General features: G+C 40.6%; 1 protein-coding gene across 3 annotated transcripts in view; it reads right to left on the bottom strand.

Moving 5' to 3' along the window:
* Positions 1-1,373: 1,373 nt before the first annotated feature.
* The window catches only part of pik3r1 (phosphoinositide-3-kinase, regulatory subunit 1 (alpha)), a 23,410-nt gene continuing 5,963 nt past the window's right edge, over positions 1,374-18,820 (bottom strand). The window contains exons 3-15 of one of the 3 annotated variants that reach the window (XM_061076803.1): positions 12,938-13,030; positions 12,677-12,751; positions 12,210-12,341; positions 11,357-11,558; positions 10,876-10,958; positions 6,206-6,407; positions 5,911-6,091; positions 5,678-5,803; positions 5,447-5,589; positions 5,180-5,356; positions 4,984-5,058; positions 4,719-4,889; positions 1,374-4,277 (exon numbers count right to left, since the gene is read on the bottom strand). In XM_061076803.1, the coding sequence (XP_060932786.1) occupies positions 4,088-4,277; positions 4,719-4,889; positions 4,984-5,058; positions 5,180-5,356; positions 5,447-5,589; positions 5,678-5,803; positions 5,911-6,091; positions 6,206-6,407; positions 10,876-10,958; positions 11,357-11,558; positions 12,210-12,341; positions 12,677-12,751; positions 12,938-13,030 (1,850 nt within the window). In that variant the 3' untranslated portion in view covers positions 1,374-4,087. Of the gene's footprint in view, positions 4,278-4,718; positions 4,890-4,983; positions 5,059-5,179; positions 5,357-5,446; positions 5,590-5,677; positions 5,804-5,910; positions 6,092-6,205; positions 6,408-7,707; positions 7,998-8,856; positions 9,143-10,875; positions 10,959-11,356; positions 11,559-12,209; positions 12,342-12,676; positions 12,752-12,937; positions 13,031-18,820 lie in introns of those variants that run through there. The other 2 variants (XM_061076811.1, XM_061076819.1) reach the window with 2 other exon arrangements.

The following is an 18,820-nucleotide window of genomic DNA, read 5'->3' as shown; positions in this document are numbered from 1 at the left end:
TGGTAGCAAAAGTTAAACCTGTGTAATGATCCAAATCTGTGACGCTATGTGCTTTATGCATAGTTGGAAATGCAAAAGATTCACAGTAACATGGGTTAATGCGATGATAACAAACAATGCTAATTCATGCTAACAGTAACAGGCTCTAAATGATAATGTTATCATACAGGAGGGATTTGTTTTGGTAGTACTTTGTCATAAGTTTCGGTCAAACTTTGGCCACAGAGGTGAAAAGTCAGAATATGACCAGAGTACATTTATACTGGAAGGCTGCATGAACAGGTCTGTACCCAGTCCATGTTGACCAGTCCAAGTCTGTACCCAGTCTATGTCAAGACAATTGAGTCAAAGCAAGCAGAGCTGCAATGATATTGCAATTCATTAATCGACATTTTGGTGAATCAATCAATTAATCAATCAAATGTATTTGTATAGCTCATATGGACAAATCACAATTTGTCTCATAGGGCTTTAACAAGATGCAACATCCTCTGTCCTTATTAACATGGGAAAAAACGTAGAAACATCAGAATGCCACATGTGAGGGATCCCTTAAGATGGACAGGAGTACAATAGATGCAACCAATAACTCATCAGCAACAACTACATTGAGAAGAGACAGTTTGTAACATAATGGAAAGTAAATCAATTGAGGAGTTATTGTAAGTAATGGTAGAGTATGTGTGTAGACATATTGTATATCAAGCGGCCTTGTTGTAATCATAGTCCATGATCAGCGACCACCACGATCAGGATCCACCACTACAATCAGTACAAGGTATAAAAAGGAGATTTTATCGTAAGGCAGAAAAACCTCATATTATAACAAGGTATAAAAAGTTAATTGTGTAGTAAGGCATTAAATCCTAAGATTATAGTAAGGCACAAAAAATGCGATAGCATAGTCAGGCATAAAAGGTTAATTGTGAGGTAAGGTATGAAAATGGCCATAGTTTAGTAAGGTGTATGAAGCCCGTAAGAGGGTGTAAAAAGCTTATAGTGTCGTAAGGTATTTAAAGTTCATAGTCTAGTAACGTACAAAAATGCCTCATTATACAAAAAGTTCAAAGGTCGAGTAAGGAAATAAAAGTCCATAATATAGTAAGGTATATAAAAGGTCATATTATAGTTGGGTATTAAATCCTCACAGTATAGTAAGGTATACAAATGTGTAGTACGATGTGAAAGTCGTTTTGGTAGAGTAAGGCCTAAATATCGTACCAGGGCTAATTGTCATTATTGTCAGGCAAACATCAAAGTATAGGAGACAAAACGATACCAATACACTGTATTCCATTTCTCAGCCTTATATACTGAGGGAATAACAAGAGTACATCATATTTGATTCAACAACAAAACCAAATCAAGAGATGTTTCTTTAAAAAGAAGTGTTTTATTTTGTTTTTAACAAAGCCCAATACAGAGTTGAAGCAAAACTGGGGAACACTGGTGAATCTCAATCCAATTATCATGTCTGGGACACCCACAAAAGATGAGCCTTAAATTAAAAAAAAGACACCTAAAATAATCATACAACCCAGAATTGGGGTAAGGAAAATAATGGTGCATGTTGTCCAAGAACTAAACAAAAGAAAATATTTTCACAATAAAAGTTCATGCCAGCAGCTGTTGGGGAGGTTAACTAAAGTCAGACGACTTCTTGTAAAAAGAAATGTCGGATCTGACGTAGTAAAGAACCAAAAAAAACCTAGGATAAATGAGGGTTAATATCAATGTGCTAAAAATTTAATCTCGGCTGGATAATTTGGTCAAGTGTATCTACATTTTACACTTTGAACTCAGTTGTGTACAGTCTGTGCTGTACAACTGACCTGTCATCGGGGAGGGGGGGGCTGTTTCTCCATGCTTCAATTTCTCACATGGTCGTTTACCACACAGCGTTTTTTTCTCATAACAGGTGAAAACACTGGTATCATTTCTTGTCCACATTTCTTTAGACAGGAGGCGACACAAGCAGCGACTGTTGTTAGCCCGTTTATACATGTAGACCTTTAACTACAAATAGAAAAATGTGTGCCGGCCGAAGAAAGCAATAATCAAGATTACATGTACAACTCATTTGTTTACGCAAAGATATATGAACAGTTTAGCTCGACAACTGTGCGGACCATGCCTACATTTTGAGGGACAAACCTTTTGAATCATTTCATGGCAGGTACATCTATGATTTAAAATAGGTTTAGAAAATATATACTATAAACAGCAGACATTTTGTCATCTGAGTGATCCACTTTGCAATTTTTCCCACTCAACAAGGGGGGCAAAGTAGTTCTGGTGCCCTGACACTTAAAACCACGAGTCATTTCAATTATTTTCTGAGGTCTCCACCAGCCCACTGGGTCTTCACCATTTGTACCAATCACGTGATGGTGGACGTGTAAAACTAGATTAAAGATGGGGTCAAGTAAGGATTCCACTGGCACGTGTTATCTTTGAACTATGAATTACAGACTATCTGAAATGAGCTGCTCCACCCATGTAAGCACAGTGATTTTCTGATACAGAAAAATACTAAGCGGACAATGTATAGTGATCCTTAATAACAATATCCATCGGTTTGAAAACACCAGTCTATTTTCATATATTCTCATGTGGGAACATATATATTTTATAACAAAATAAATCTATACTGTTTTCATGGTTGTGGTTGATAAGGGTTTTACAATCCCATCATCCCATTCTGAGTCATCGAACCTTCTTTGTCCATTTCAACCAAGAACTGCATGTCGGCTTAGCTCTGAGAAATTGTGACTGAAGCAGCTCGAATACTCAAAAGGCTCTGCCTGAGAAGAAGATTAGTTTGAAGCCAGAAAAGACTAATAAAATACTAATTTTTCCATCTGTATACCTGCTGTTAAAGTAAAATAATAATTTCTATTATCTTTAAAAATCATGAGCAGTTTTCTTATTGTATCTCGGCATTTTGACACAAAATATCCTCTTGGATATTTACACAGGAAAATATATTTTACAAGCAATAAAACAAGCTTATATTGTGGGTTGCAACAGAATAAAACAATTCTGAAGAAAACAATGGAGAAAGAATTGCATAGCAGATCAGAATATAACTAAATAGGAACTGATCCTTTTTGGTATGGTGCACTTTGATACATGAATTCCAACATTTTTCACAGATGTACATGAAATAGTGAGTCCATTCATAGTTTCACCTGCCCACAGTAAAGATCCAGTTTACTTCTGCGCTTTAATGCTCAACAGTTAGAAGGCAGGATGCGGACGTCTTGTCCGCTCTGCTCTTTTGATAAAAGTACATACGAGTCCTTTCCAAAAACAAAAACAAATAAAATTAAACTTTGTTTAAAAGTGCCATTTTGCTACATTTATTAGCTGATCCATGGTTTGCTACTGAACGGTTAACACAAGTGAATGTGTTACATAGCCCCTGACATCACACAGTTTCCTGATTCTATGAGTTTTGGTCACATGGACAATCACACACTCACTCAGCTACATACACACAAACACTTGTGCAGAAACAAACGCATACATACATACATACACACACACACACACACACACACACACACACACACACACACAGACACAGACACAGACACACACACACACACACACACACACACACACACACACACACACACACACACACACACACACACACACACACACACACACAGAAATGATGTGAAAGGAAAAAGAAAGTGGAAAAAGAAAATTGTGGCCGGTGGGTACAGTTCCATCTGAAGAGTTTATCTGCTGCGATTAGACATTCCGGCTGGTAAAGCTTTGAAAAAGAACAAGCACCGTTGGGAAAAGGCCTCATACGTCCTCCACTGGGGGAGCTCAGCAGTTTCCGCTTGATTCTGTGCTCCCACAAAATGCAAAAGAGTAATCTACATTCAGACTCGCCGCGGGCTCGTGGTCAGGCAGAGTCATTGAAATGTTTCAGACTTTATTGCGTCTTTTCCTCCGTTTAAGTCTGAGTTAGGCACTAGAGCCTTGTTTTTAAATCACGGAGTCCCAGGACTTGAATCTCCAACTCCCATGAGGCCTTTTCTCGTGTGTCCATGTGGCTAAATCCGGGTCCTCACCGTCTCTGCTGGGTATAGACTGGGTACGCTAGCGTCACATTCAGGGAGTCATTGTGCTGGACCAAAGACGTGTGCTGGTAGTGAAGTACAAGTTCCTTTAATGAGCTGTACAGGTTGTACGGCTCGGCAAAGCCAAAACCTGAGGGAGTCTTGTTGATGACGCAGTGCTTCACCTCACCCTCCACGCTGCAAAGACAACAACAATCACAGTCAGAATATGCAGTGTTGTTTCTGACCACTTTTAACTTGACAGACTTTTAATATCTTGCTCAACCATTAAGATATAGATACATCTTTAAACAAATCATGGGGTCATGTTTACATCTGAAGAGCTCCTGATTGCTGTAATCATTTCTCCTATTCAAGTCAAATAATTGTTAGGTTCAAATCTGTATTCCAAGCCTGATCTTAAGGTAGAGAGGGATCAGCAGGGACTTGTTTCGATTAACTTAGGATTCAAAACATTGAATCTGTTTTGTTTATACATAAGGAAATATTTGAAATGTCCATTAAGAACAGGAGGAATTATAACAGCAATCTAAACTCAGATACTTCCATGCGAGTATTGTTTTCAGACAGGATTTAAAAACGATTCTAGTTTGAAAAGAGCACATAAACTGTACATACACAACACTGCAGGCATAGCATCCTGCTTTGCTGCTGTCTCGAACCAGGAATGTTCCGTCTCTCTTGCCCTGGAGGAGCGCCTCCGCCTGTAGTCGGTTGATGTTGCCCAGTTTCCAGGCCCGCTCGTCGTGATGAGGAAGGTCTTCGTCATCGTCCACCATGGAATATTGACTAGAAAAAAAAAACGTGATGTACCCGAATGTCAGTTGTGAGGCAATATCACTTGCATCTTGTGCCAATTTGTTCAAAGTTAAATGACACTCACTCTTCTGTGTTCTCGTTCTTGATTCCAAGCCACTCGTTGAGTTTCTTTTGTCTGACTCCCTTCTGGGTCAACCACCTGAGAGAGGGAGGACACGAGGATGTTAGAAACCAGGACAGACTGATTTTGATTTCCTCTGGAGGGAAGCACACGGTAGGTTCCAGAAGCAGCAGAGCCGCTGTGAGAGTGCTACACTTACATGAGATATTGGTCTCTGGTCTTGCGGAGCTGGATGAGGTCGGGCTTGATGCTGTTCATCCTCTTGTCGATCTCTCTGTAGTCTGCCGCCTGTTTCTTCAGATCCTCCTCCAGTCGGCGTTTGCTGTCTACGATTTCACTAATCCTCGATTTCAACTTTTCGTAGTTCCCCATGATCCTGAAAACAACAGATTTTGTATTAATGAAACTTATTATAAGTGAATGTTGCATCTTTTCAGCTGACATGGAAAGAGGGGTATCTTCTTACCTCTGGATCTCCTTGTCGTTGCCCTCTCTCCTAAATTTCTCAATATACTCTTTGCTGTACCGCTCTTGTGTTTGGCATTGCTCCTCGAAGATCTTTATGGTTTCGTTAAATGCTTCTATCGCCGTCCTTTTCATTTGGATTTCCTAGAAGATGGAAGCACAGTATTAGTGCATGGTGTTCAGATGTCAGTGTTACATTCTTGATAGTATTCAGACTGAGGGTGGTACTCACTTGTGATGTTCGGGTGTATTCTTCATACAGGCGATCGTACTCCTTGTTCTTCTCCTGGTACTGCTGGTGGTACTCACAGAGCTTCCTCCCAACAGCATCAATGTTGTCTTCTTTCACCACCTGATCCTAAAATCCATAAGATTTGTGATCAACAAATGCAAAAGGATGCTGCTAAAATGCTTTCAAAATAAGTGTTATAAATGTGGTGGTTTTAAAATGTGCTAACGTCTTACCTGCTGGTGTTTGGAGACCGGATACAGCAGCTTGACATCCAGCTTGGGGTTGTACTGAGCCAGTGACTCATTGCGATAGTGGTTGATGAGCTCAACAACTGAGCTGAAAGTCAGTGGGTCAGAGAAGCCGTACTTCCCATCCCGGTGGAATATCTTAATGAGCTTGTTGTTACCTCCTTTCCTGTTGACAAAAACGAGAGCAGAGAAATTGTTAAACCTACTGCCAACAATAAATCGGTGTAGACGAAAGGAAATGATTCCAAGCTGAAAGAAAAGAGGGGGGGAGGGGGCTCACCTCAGAGTCAGAGTGTAGTCTCCGTGCATTTTCGTAGAGGCGTCACGCACCAAAAATGTACCATCAGCGGTGTCCCTCAGTTTTTCATTGACCTCCTCTCTCGAGATGTCTCCCCAGTACCATTCGGCGTCTTGCAGCGCCATGTTGTTGTTCATACCGTTGTTAGTCACAGATGTGGGCTTGGGCGGCTTAGGAGGTAGAGCTGTGAGGACGAGAGGAGTGGGCAGAGAATGTAAATAAACAGGCTGCAGAGGAACTGGAGCCTGTGTGCTCTCACTTTTACAATAACCCGCCCACAGCTTGAATTAAATGCCTGATGTTTTCCTGACACATAATGATGCGTCTAATGAGACTGGAACTATATTATGCTGCAGAAAATACACAACACCAAAATTGACAGCCACAATGTTTGTATTTAATTTTGCAGGAAAATCAAGCATCCTGCAGTCGTCTCGATCACACACACACACACACACACGCACACAGTGGCTGTCTCTCTCATCCTTTTCCATTGATTTAATAGGGCTGGAAAAACACAGCACCTCAGCAGGGAGAGAGGTGGGCAGTGGGAGGAGAGATTGGGTGTGAGTCAGGGAGAATGAATTTCATTCAAGAAAAGAGGCTCAGTCAAAATATTAGCTGCTAATACAGCTGTGCATTATTATGCACATACAACTGATGCCAATGAGCACTGACACCATAAACACAACCTTTTCCTCAGTCAGAAAAGGGTTATTCACAGCTATTTTTTATAAGAGCTGGAAAAGAAAAAATTAAGGCAGGATCTAAAACAAAGATTAATATTCAGCTGATTGGAGAGCAATAAAAACTGATTTTCCAGCAGCAATAATTCAGCTTTAGAATTGAATAACCAGTACACAATAACCAGAATAATCAGATTTTCCTGTTGCAGCTTTAAAGCAGCACTCAAGCGTAACAATGTGTCTGTAAAGAATCTTAAATCTGCAGCGGCTGCTCACAATCTGACAGCTTCTCAGTAAAGCTAGCAGAAGCAGAACTAAGGTAGCAGGTTATTTTTACCCACAGATCTGCACAGCCTTTGTTCATTCCCTCTGCATTAACACCAGTGCTGCTGCTGCTTTAGACGTTTTTCATTGAAACTGCAAGCACCATTCATCAGATACAACTGTGACATGGCATTAAATGCAGAGGCTTATAATCTCTGTAGAATGTAGCCTGGCAATTCAACCACACATACACACGTTTCTTATTCACTCCTCAATTCATCTGCTTTCCAACCTGATCAATCTTCATCTCTCAATTTCTAATTCTTTAAAGCAGTCATGTGAACAATCCAGTTTTAAACATCTGCCTGGCAACAGCTTCACACTCACATTTCAAATCAAAAATATACCAATATAACATTAACTGCAACAATCTCCAAAAGAGGCACAATCAACCGTTTTTTCATACATCCAGCTAAACGTCAATTTGAAAAACCATTAAGAGCAGCCTGCTCAGTAACGTGTTACATCACTTACCACAGCCAATCACACTGGGGGTCTGTCAACCACTCCTGCATCTTTCATTTCCTGAGAGCGATGAGGTCATTCTGAAAGCCCATTACCTTTTACCTCCCTGCTTCAATTCTTCACAACGCAGCAGCTAAATAGAAAACTGGAATAACTCATATTTCTCTCTCTGCAGCATCCAGCATCCATCTTAAGAGCAAATGTGCAGCATCTCTCCACTAGCAGAGGGGGGAAGGACCTGTTCCATGCTTTTCCTCTCTGATCCTCTCTCTCTCTCTCTCTGTCTCTGTGTGAGCTCAGTCGTTCGCTCTCCTGCAGGTTGCTCGGCCCCTCCTCTCTGCGTGCCGTGCAGAGGTTTAGTCCGTCCTACTGCTGGCACTCGGACAAAGCCAGCTCTGCTGCAGCAGCACGTACGCAGCTAAATTATAATGCTTGGCCTGGTCAGCGGCACCCAGAGGTCCCAAATACGCCTGTAATCCCACAGCGTGACACTCAGTAAGACAGAGATAGCTCCCTTGATTTCCTGAGTGAAATTAAAATAGAGCTAGTTCCTGGTAAAGTCTGAGGATTCAAGTGGAGACCGCAGCGGCCATCCTTCTACATTTAATTAAAAAACGGTTCTTAAAACTCTTCATGCTTAAGAATTATGAAAGAGATCACACTCAAAACAAACCAGTCTATTTGAATAAATGGTTAATAATGTCAAAATAGGAAAACTAAATGAGGAAAACAGCTAAAGACAGCTTTCTTCAACTATTTCTACAGGGCTTTAATAAGTTAAACATCTATTGTAGCCTCACACAACATATTGTAGGGCCCATGTGAACAGTAGGTCTGAAAGTGAACTCTTAATATTCATCAGCATGTCTCAGAGCAATACAGAGTTATTAATACAGAAAGTAAGAATAGCTCATATCTACACGACATGCAAAGTGGCTCTGGGCAAATCTGTTCGCCGATAGCTATGAATAGAAGCTTGAAATAAAACAAAAGCCTTTTATTCTTGATCTATTTTCTTAAGCTGTGTTATTTGTGTCTTATTCTACCCACGCAGCCCTTTTTTTCATAGCCCGCAGGCAAACGCAGCGGACACACGTTGATCCACTTTCGTGAGACATTTTTAAGAAGGTAAAAAACAAAGAAGATCGTCAAACTTACGTTGCAAGTTGTGCATGTTTTGGTGAATCAACACTTTCTTCTTTGTAGCTTCTCTTTCATTCCCACAAGGTGAATTAAATCCAACAGAGTTACTTTCAAGTCCGCCAGCAAAGCTCCATTTCATAGTTTAGGCCAGAAAGAAAACTGGATGTGGCCTGCTTTAATTCTTAGAAGGCTACGGCTTTATGTGCTTCTTAATGAAATCCAGGTAATCCCCTCGGTGTGAAGCAGGTGCAACATGCGACTGTCTAGCTTACTGACTGCTCTGCTCCTGCTGCGAGTGTGGTAAGGCCAAGTCTCCTCCCCTCTGCCTGCCTCTTTCAGAGCTTGGTGAAGCTAAGGCCTGCTCGCATGGAGGCAGGTAGTTAATGATTAACAGTAGCTGCTCTGGTGTCAGCACTGCCTCTTCTGAAAGCAGCCACTCGTGCCAGCTGTGTGTGTGCCTGCGTGTCTCTCTCTGACTCTTTGGTCACTCCCTCTGTCCCTCCGTCTCTGTTTGTAAAGGAGGAGGTAGGAGGGGGGTGTTCAGTCTTATGATTAACTTGCAAAGTTTCAAATATTTGCTGAGCTGAGCACTTTGAGGCAGGGAGGACATGTGGAGATCTAGGCAGAGGGAGGACCGGTGGGGGGAGGAGAGCGGCCCGAGAAACTAGAAGCAGCCCTCGGTTAACAAGAAGTGCTCTGTGGAGTAGGCCGACTTTCCAGCCAACCAAATCAAAGTGGGCCTTTTGTTGCCTTCTTAAAATAGGCACACAGTAACTGGGAGGAGGCACGCAGACACCCGACACACACACACACACACACACACAGGTCATTCACAGAAACACATGTACAGAATGTACATATGTGTTTACAAAGTAGGCTATTCTTCCTCTCTCTTGTGTTATCTGCATGACACAGTTGACTGAAACCAGTTTAGCACGTCTGAACTTATACGTTACATTGTCCTGTCAAACATACAATTGTATGACAGTGTGTATTTGTAAAAAAAAGAACTAAAAGCCTTTTGGTTTTTGCCCGTCTGTCCATTCACTCTTCCATCATTCACCCTTCCATCTGTCCCACTGCCAAAGTGCTCCCGCAGGTGCAAATTACTGACAGCTGAGAGTGGGCCATGCACAGGACCATTATAAATAGCTCTAACAGGTAATAAAATGTTTAAACAGCCACAGCCAGTCCCAGGCCTCTGGCCCAGGCAACGACAGTGCTTTTAACTAGCACTGTAAAAACATAACTGTGCCACGCAACGGGCTGCACTCTCACAAGCACACCAGCTTCCTCTATGCAGACCACCACTATAACAGCCATGAAAACTGACTTTGTGCAGTTTAGCATTTGAAATATTACCAGCCAGAATATCAAACAAGATTTTATCAATGGGCTGCTTCACATGCATTTTGCAGTTAAATTCAAAAGCTATACGAACACAAAAATCCAAACTATTGCAACATTGTAACACAAATTTGTACTTTGTAGCCAACACATTTCTATTGAAACCTTGTACATAATTGCACCATGTCCTTAACTTCTGAAGAAGTGTTATTTATTTCTGATAAAGTAATTCGTAAGGTGCAGCTTAACCTTTAGAAACACTGACCCTAAATCAAACTGTTCTCTATTAAAGATTAGGACATGTGTATTCACTAACCAGTACATGATCAAATAAATTAAACTAAATTAAACCAAACAAACCTAACAATGTCAGTAGTTTACCAAGGCAGTGACCCAGTGGCACTTCACAACTGCAGCAGTTGTGAAGTCTCAACTCCTTTCTTGAGCTATTAATAGGTTCAAGTCTCAGGGTGTTCAGTTCATATTCTGCAGGAACTAAGTCCCTGCATAACATGCAACCATTTATTTCATCCGATAACAAATGCATCAAATCCTCTACCAAAGAGCAGCAAAAATGCTTGACTTTAGTTATAACAAACAAATTAAAGTTAATGTGTACTGTTGTGGGCAACAACACTAAAATCAGCAGGATTTAAATACTTTATGCAAAAATGACATTTTATCTACCTGGAGCAGCATGACTTTCACTCCCCTCACTGGTCACCAGAACCTCGATGATCTTGATGTGGGTATCCAGGCTGGGTTCACAACTGTAGGGGGAGAGCAGGTTGAATTGAGTGTGATTTACAGCCCAGGTGACTTAGTGTTTCTGCTCCTCTGTGCTGGTTTCAATCTGATGGTAATTCAGGCTTAGCTACAATAATTGTGCAGCACAGCTGGTAAGAAGAAAAGCCCCAACCTATATCCATGTACAGCTAAAACCCATGAGTGCCTGACAGACTGTGTTCTGAATGTGTGTGCAAGTGCGTGTGTGTGTACATGTGTGCCTGCACAAATGCCAGTGGCTGCAGGAGTGCTTGTTTGAGTCTGCATGTCTCAGTGTGGCATGACTGAGCCTGCACACTTGTCTGTCGGCTGTTTGAGTGTCTATCTTTGACAGAGCAGGGTATGTAGAGGTGGTGCATGGTCCGGCTGCGTTGACACCAACCTGGTGGCTTGCTGTCTGAAAAACACAGGGCTGAAGATCTCGCCTAGGGCTCTGGCAGAGAGCAAGTTCTTGGAGCTGTTACGGCACACTCTATTGAAATGCCTTAGCAGACAGTGGAGAGTTAGCCAGTATTGTGGAGGCAGGCTCGGGGTGCTGGCAATGCGACGTAGCAGCTGTGCACATTCTTCAGGAATCGCTACCTCTGTTGAAACAGATGAGAATGGCAAAAAAGGTCAGCATGACAATAAAAAAACTGATAGAACATTAAACCCTACCAAGAGCTAAGAGGAGTGTTAAATGAAACATGTTTCTTGAAACAATGAAGACGTGGAAAAAGTGTCATGTGCAGTTCGGATTGAAGACCGCAGAGAGATTGTGTGGTTGACAATGAGCGTAAGGTACACTGGCAGGTGATTGGCTGCTTAGAGATGCTTGAGATAAGCTTTCAGACTTGTTTTAGTTCCTATTAACCACAGATATCCTGTTTCTGGCCATGTGACGGCAAGAGAATGCAGCGTTGCGGAACAGTGTGTGGTGTGAGAATTTTGTCTGCACTTGCAACCAATGCAGCAAGACACAGAGCAAGAAAATACACAGATTATATATTGTTTATAACATTGAGGAGAAAGTGCATGAAGACAAAAAAAGAAAAACAGAGTGACAATGTTAATGTCTTCTTTGAAATCTTTAAATACAATCTTATGTATAATCTCCAGTAGGACACTAATGAGGTCCTGTGGTTTTTGTTTAAAGTACTAAGAGGAGCATGGGTACGTTACGTAAGCACTTCTGTTTCAGACACACTGTTCCGAACACAAGTGATCACTGAATCTGCTCTGACGTTTGTTCTCACCTTTGGCTGTGAGGACCATCTGAGCATATATTGCAGTGGGGATGATGGGCTGTGGAAGATCCTGCAGGTACCTACTCAGACCATCACATAGGACCGAAAGTTCAAACTGATCCAGGTCTGCTGAGGGGGGATCTGAAATGCAAAACAACAAGAAGACAGAGTTGAATACTATAATTCATTCTTGCACAGTGTAATCTTTAAATATAATCTTAGGTATAATGGATGCAATAAAACCATCACAAAACATGTCTCTCTCTATTCTTTTTATTAATCTACGGTGTCTGCACACAAACACATCTCTTTAAGTCACCTCACACATTTAGCTCTTTTCATCGTCACTGCCTATGTCAATAACTTTCTGTAATCTGTGAGACTTCCTCTTATGTTCTCGTCTCACGCACACAATCTTCGGAAAATTTGCAAGTTTCATATAGGTTGAAAAAAAGAGGTGATAAAAAAAGGCTTACCACATTCGAAATACTGCCTCACTTCAAGTCCAGCTCCAGCAGTGAATGTTCGATATAAAGTAGGGTTCTCCAGACCTGCAATGATCAGTATAAGACCATTCATTACCATTTATTGACAGAACTAATACCTTTTACTTCATGAGGTCATATAAGTCATGGGTCCTACAAGTCCAGTCAAATGTGGATAAAAAGAGAAAATCAATTTGAGTCAATATGAACATGATGAACAAGTGCAGCAGAATATCAGGATGTCGGACTCACCTTTCCTCTCAATGGTTTCCAGCAGTCTGGCCAGCATGGGTGGAGCGGTCTCTGGAGGGGTAAACTGCTCCGTTACGTCCAGCAGAGCGAGGCCTGGAGCAGACAAAAACATAGAAGATTTTTAAAGAAATAAAATTGGGCTCCTGCTAATTCTTCATTGTGTCAGTGCTTTGTCTAATGAACCTTTTTTTTCTGACACAAAATGCTGCCTACCGGTAAAATGTTATGAACCAATCCTAACTGAATAACTAAAACCATGGATATAGCATTTAGGTCATTAAAAATCGTTATAGGTGTAATTCCAACATCAATATGAGCCACATAACATAACAAACGCTTTATTATTCGGTGTATTTAATTAAATAATACCTCAGATGAACGACTGATGAAAGAATGAGAATTCGGTGCCCCAGAAGAAATTTGAGCAACAGAAGAGAGAACAGTTTTTCTCCTTTGCTATAAATCATTTTCAAATTAATGTAAAATGTATAATTAACTTCCACAGCATTTAAAGTATAGAAGAGCTTTGTTTGAAAAGCTTTTAAATTTAGCCCTAATAAAACAATACAAGGCCTCATCCTTCTGGCTGTTCTGAAAATACCATGGCTTTAGGGGGATTTCACATGTTCTGAAGTGAGTGGTCACAATGAATGGGTTGTGCACAATTTAGGTGATTTACAAGTCATATTAGCAAAATCTTGAAACGGAATGAAGTCAGTCATAGAATCTATGGTGAATGTTTATGGCAAAGGAAAGAGCGAGGGCTGAAGTTGATCTGAACCAGCAACTGTTGATTAGGTGCAAGACTTATGAAGTACTGAGCACTTCAAAAGAAGCAGGTACGAGACCAAAGCACTGCTTTCAAAGGTAAAGGTGAGTATTTACAACAGACTTATTGAAAAAAATGAGGTGCTGAGCACTGAAGTTCAGGTTTGCTGGACCAAGGAACTAAGCAAATACCCTGTGATATGAGGTAAGCCAGGTCTGACTTTTTTCCTCATTTTTCCTTTAGAACTTCATACCCAGGTGTGGACTTGAAAGGATGCAGGGGTTGGCAAGGACTTTATTTGGATTAGCAAAAGTACATTTTGAAAGGGCACTTTTCTGAAAGGCTCAACTGTTCAACGTAGAGTCTGCAGATTCAAAATGTTGAGAAACTATGAATGGAAGCCTTTCTAACAACCATATTTGTCTTTCTTTCTACCTTAAAAATTGCCACATTTTTTTGGAATCGCACATTAAAACATCCAACTACTGCTTGCATTTAAGCATGCATGCTAGTCATTACCGTGGACCTATACTCTCTTACCAAAGAATGTTCAATCATGCAAATAATGAACCACTTCATCCAATTCCACATCCTCTTTGGCCAGCGCAGCTCACAGGCTGGCATGTTGCGTGTGAAGAAACTGGATTACCAAAGTCCTTCTAACCACAGAACGCACAAAAAACTCCATGTAGGACAACTGGTCATCTGGAAGACATTATTGGAACTGCAGCGCGGGGGGGTGGGGGGGTTTCTCAGAAGCAGTGAACTCTGAGATGGAACACCAAAGTTTCCCTAAATAGAGATCGCGACACGCAGTGCTGCCATCGCACACCTTGGAAGTGTAACCTTTCTCTCAGACAAGATATCCAACACGGCTGCCATTTTACAGCCAACATTTTTCTGAGAAACTCAAATCACAACCTGAAGCTAAATTTAAACCCGAGACTCACCCACTTTCGCACTGTTCATATCTATAAAAATCACGGCAAAATTCCAGGGTTGCCTGGTTTTATTAAAGATAACATTTCTGACAAAAAAGTCCAAACACTATATAGACATATAATCCATTGATTTAAAAAACATCTGCTTGCAGCTTGCTAATAACTCCTAAAAACAAAAAACTGCTCCCAAGGTTTGTGTTTATTTACTCTGTCCACCGATGGCCTATAGTAAGTGACACAGTACAGGCTGAATATAGAGTTGCTTCTTGGTACTGTCAACGATGTGATAGTTTCAGCGCCAATGGAATTGTATCAAGTAGCAGACAAAATATGACAGAAATGTTTCAAGCTATCAGTGATGATTTCTGAGATGCCTTGGCCAGAAATCAAACGATCAGCATGCTCCGACAGGTCAAATCTTCTAACCATGGAAACGCATACAAATACAAACAAATTACCAAATTTAGAAGCTAAAACTAGGCAGCTTTTACTGCCATGGAGCAAGCAGGTGTAACAAGCTTTACTAAAATGTTTTATAGTAGTTTGCAAATGGCACCTTAGAATTATGCATTTTTTGTAAATGTTACATTTAAAATAACATGCATTAGTAGTAAGATTATAATCTCTCTCGTCGATGTAATCAATGCCAGAAACAATACCAAATAGTTGTCTTTAATTTTCTCCAGAGTTAGTGCAGTAACAATATCTATTACTGTTGTTTTGCTGTGTGGGACAGCTGAGGGGCTACACACATTATGAGACTGTTCAGATGTCCTATGGAAGCTGGGTTCTGTGGCAATTTGGGAGGGGAAAGTACGAAGTCAGGGGCCCCTTGGACGTGTCTCTACAAGCCTGCATGTTTGGCAGACTCCTCTCATGGTATCCCAAAGAGCCTCCGCCAGTCAGTAGTCAGTCAGTCAACCACAGGTCGAGGAAGTCAATGCAGCTGCCACTGGTGCTGCTGCGGTGCGAGGGGGACAATCACCCCGGCTCAAACGGTATGTCTAAACCGAACAAACTGCAGACTGTGGGCAGGACAGGGCTGGGGCACCACGGACAAACTAAAGATAGCCCACACTTAGGTTAAATTTAGAGGGCCCACTCAAGTAACCTGCATTTTCAGGTTATGCCATTTCTTCGTGTCTGAAAGGGGTCTAGCTGTGGCATGCCAGTAAAAGTTGATAACCCACTGAAAGGACATCACACCATATATGACAGCACATTATAGAGCAAGAAGTACAAATTATCATGCAAAAGTATAAATGTGGAGTACAGTCTCCACAGTGTTATTTATGAAAAGGGCTGCAACTAAACTGAAGGTAAAGCATTAAGCACTCAGCAATAAAAAATGGAAGTATAAAAGAATTGGCATGGGAGCTACTTTAACGGCTCGTAGTGAATGAGTGATACAGCTCTAGTCTGAGGTAAGTACAAAAAAGGAAGGCAATGGCGCCTTCTGCAGGTTGGAAGATGAAATGCAAAAGCTTAGCAGCAGCCAATGAGATGACTGTTGCTACATATGGACAATTAACCCTATAGGGATCAGACTGTCACTGAGCAACAACCCTACACGTGTAACCAGTTTTCTAGCTTGTAAATGAGTTTGAATCAGGATCCAGGCCAAATTTAAAATCTACTACTGGTTGAAGTTCATATATTGCTTTTGTTTAACAATTGTGTTGAATTTGCAAGGCATCCCACACAAATGATGAAACTGCTTTTAATTCTAATAAAATGAAAATGGAGAGAGATAATGTTTAAACAACCGATTAGTGAGCACAGACTGAGGGATGTGTCCCTTTCAATACTGGCTAAACTCTTTAAGAATCATTGAAAACATTGTAAAACTGCAGCTCACATTCCAAATGTCTGCCATAATGCAGAGACTCTGATTTAATTTCTAGTGGCATTGACAAAGCTGACATCTCTTTCAGTATATTGTCGGGTCAGATCTATACAAAGAATATAGAGAAGAGAAACAGAAACCACTTGAAAACATTTCCCCTTTTTGTGTCATTTACAACAAGTTAAATATGAGACATGTTTTTTTTAGCAGTCCAGTATTTCCCATTTGTCCTGTCAAAAAGTGAAAAAACTAAAACAAATATTTATATTAAATGTGCTCAGTGATAGTGAAAATAACTTAATTTGTCCTTTTGTTCGATAAATTAGTGTTGAGCATGAAGATTTACAAGAATCAAGGAGAGACAGTGTAGAAGTATTTCATAATACTGGTAGTTATTTAACCCTCTGAACTTTAAGCAAAGTTCCTGAGTGTTTTTGCTCTTATTACGTTGTTTAACTCGCTGTGGGCTCTTTACTGCAATATAAAGTCATGGAGTTAAAATATCATAAACAAATGCATAAGAAAAAAGGATGGTGATGTTTTTTTATTATTTTTATATATATTTTCTCTAACTGTTCTAGCAGTATTCCTCTGCTTTTCAAGTCCTTGCACAGTGAGAGGTAGGAGAGGCACTGTGACAGGAACTAGATAATTTACTTCTAGGTTGAGTATAACTGAAATGTTTCAAAAGAGCCTATGATCTATCAGGCTCAAATCATTATGTAACACCACACCTCCACAGCACGTGGCTCCACACACATATGTCTCCCTCCTTCTCTTAATACATAACATATTTCAAATACCCTTTCTGTTCCTCTTGACTTTGAGATCCTCTCTAATCTCACCTCATTGCCTTATTGTGCCTCTTCTTCGTGTCTCTCTGTCTTATTCTCGCTCTTTCTTAATCCTGCTTGCAGACATGCTCTGGCTCCAGTAAAGAAGATTTGCTAATTCAGCTTTCAGTCTCTGGACACAATCAAGTTACTGTTATGCGCGCTTTAATGCACACAATACCATACAAGTCTGGATTTATTCACTTATGCAGTTGGTGAAGAAAAATTATCAAGTACTGAGCTGAGCTCCTGAATATCTTTTCCACTGGTAGCACAGGTTCTTCCAAGTAAAGAGCACATAATTCTAATGATTGTGAACCAGAGTTGTTGTTGTACTTGGCTATAGGCAGCGTTGATGGTGATGACCATTAACAGGTGATGGATCGGTCCTTGCAGGTTTCGTGTTTATTACTGTTATTGTGTCTCGTCAAAGTTCCAAGAATTGCAATGAGCTGGAAAAAATAGTTGTAAGAAAAATAGTTGTTTTTCTTGTTCATAGACTGTCTCCCTGCAGCCTGCACTCTCATCATTTGTGTCTGAGTCAGGGACCTCTTGTTGGCTCTATTGTTGTTTTTTTAAATAATCAGCTATAGACTGCTTCATATTTTAATCACAGTGACAGCTAAATGGATTGGTTGGCCCGGATGTGCAGGCAGGAAGAGGGCAGGTAGGGTAAGACAGAGTGAGCCAGTTATGAAAAAAAGCGTTACTTTCAACCACAATGTAGTACCTTTGCCGGAGGGGCGGGGAGGAAAAAAGCCAACTGATTATCATGCACTCACACGAATGTGACCATGTGCAATTTTAACCAACTCAAAAACCTTTGCAGTCTGGAGCCATTCTTCCTCTGGCACATCGGTAAACAGCAAAATATTGTGAGGCTCAGGGGCAGTGTAAAAATCTAAATCACAAGTTGAGAATGTGCCAATTTTTATTTTTAACATTTTGCTATTTTTAAATGAATGACAGTTGCTGTCCTAATTGTAGGCATTTACAACACTTTTAATTTAGATCACCCAACCAACCAACAACTATAATCAAGGAAATTAATTCCGTCTCATGAGCTTTTGTTACAATTATAAGAAGCATAAATCTGTCTTTAACACATATTTTCCCAAACATACGCATATCACATTTAACGCTTTAAAACATTAATTTCAGACACTTCAGTCCGGCATCTCCAACGGACTACAAAAAAAGAAATAGGACAATAAATTGCTTTACACCTAATAGAAACATTATCTACCAATTAAAAAAGACAAAAGTAATCCAAATGAGTCAAAATTAACCTCGTACCAGCAGCATGTACACTTATAACAATGACAGTGTAAAACAGCAATCGCTGGGCTCCTATTCAGTGTGCAACCATTTATTGTCCAGTTGCATTGTGCACCAAGTTACTGCAATCAGCACTTAGCACAATACTGATTCATCACAAAGCTACAAATCAGTCTACCATGCAGTCTGTGCACACCCCTCCACACCAAATGAAGG

Source organism: Limanda limanda, chromosome 1, assembly GCF_963576545.1.
Source record: "Limanda limanda chromosome 1, fLimLim1.1, whole genome shotgun sequence".
In the NCBI taxonomy this organism is placed as follows: Eukaryota; Metazoa; Chordata; class Actinopteri; order Pleuronectiformes; family Pleuronectidae; genus Limanda; species Limanda limanda.
This window is presented reverse-complemented; position numbering and strand designations above follow the sequence as displayed.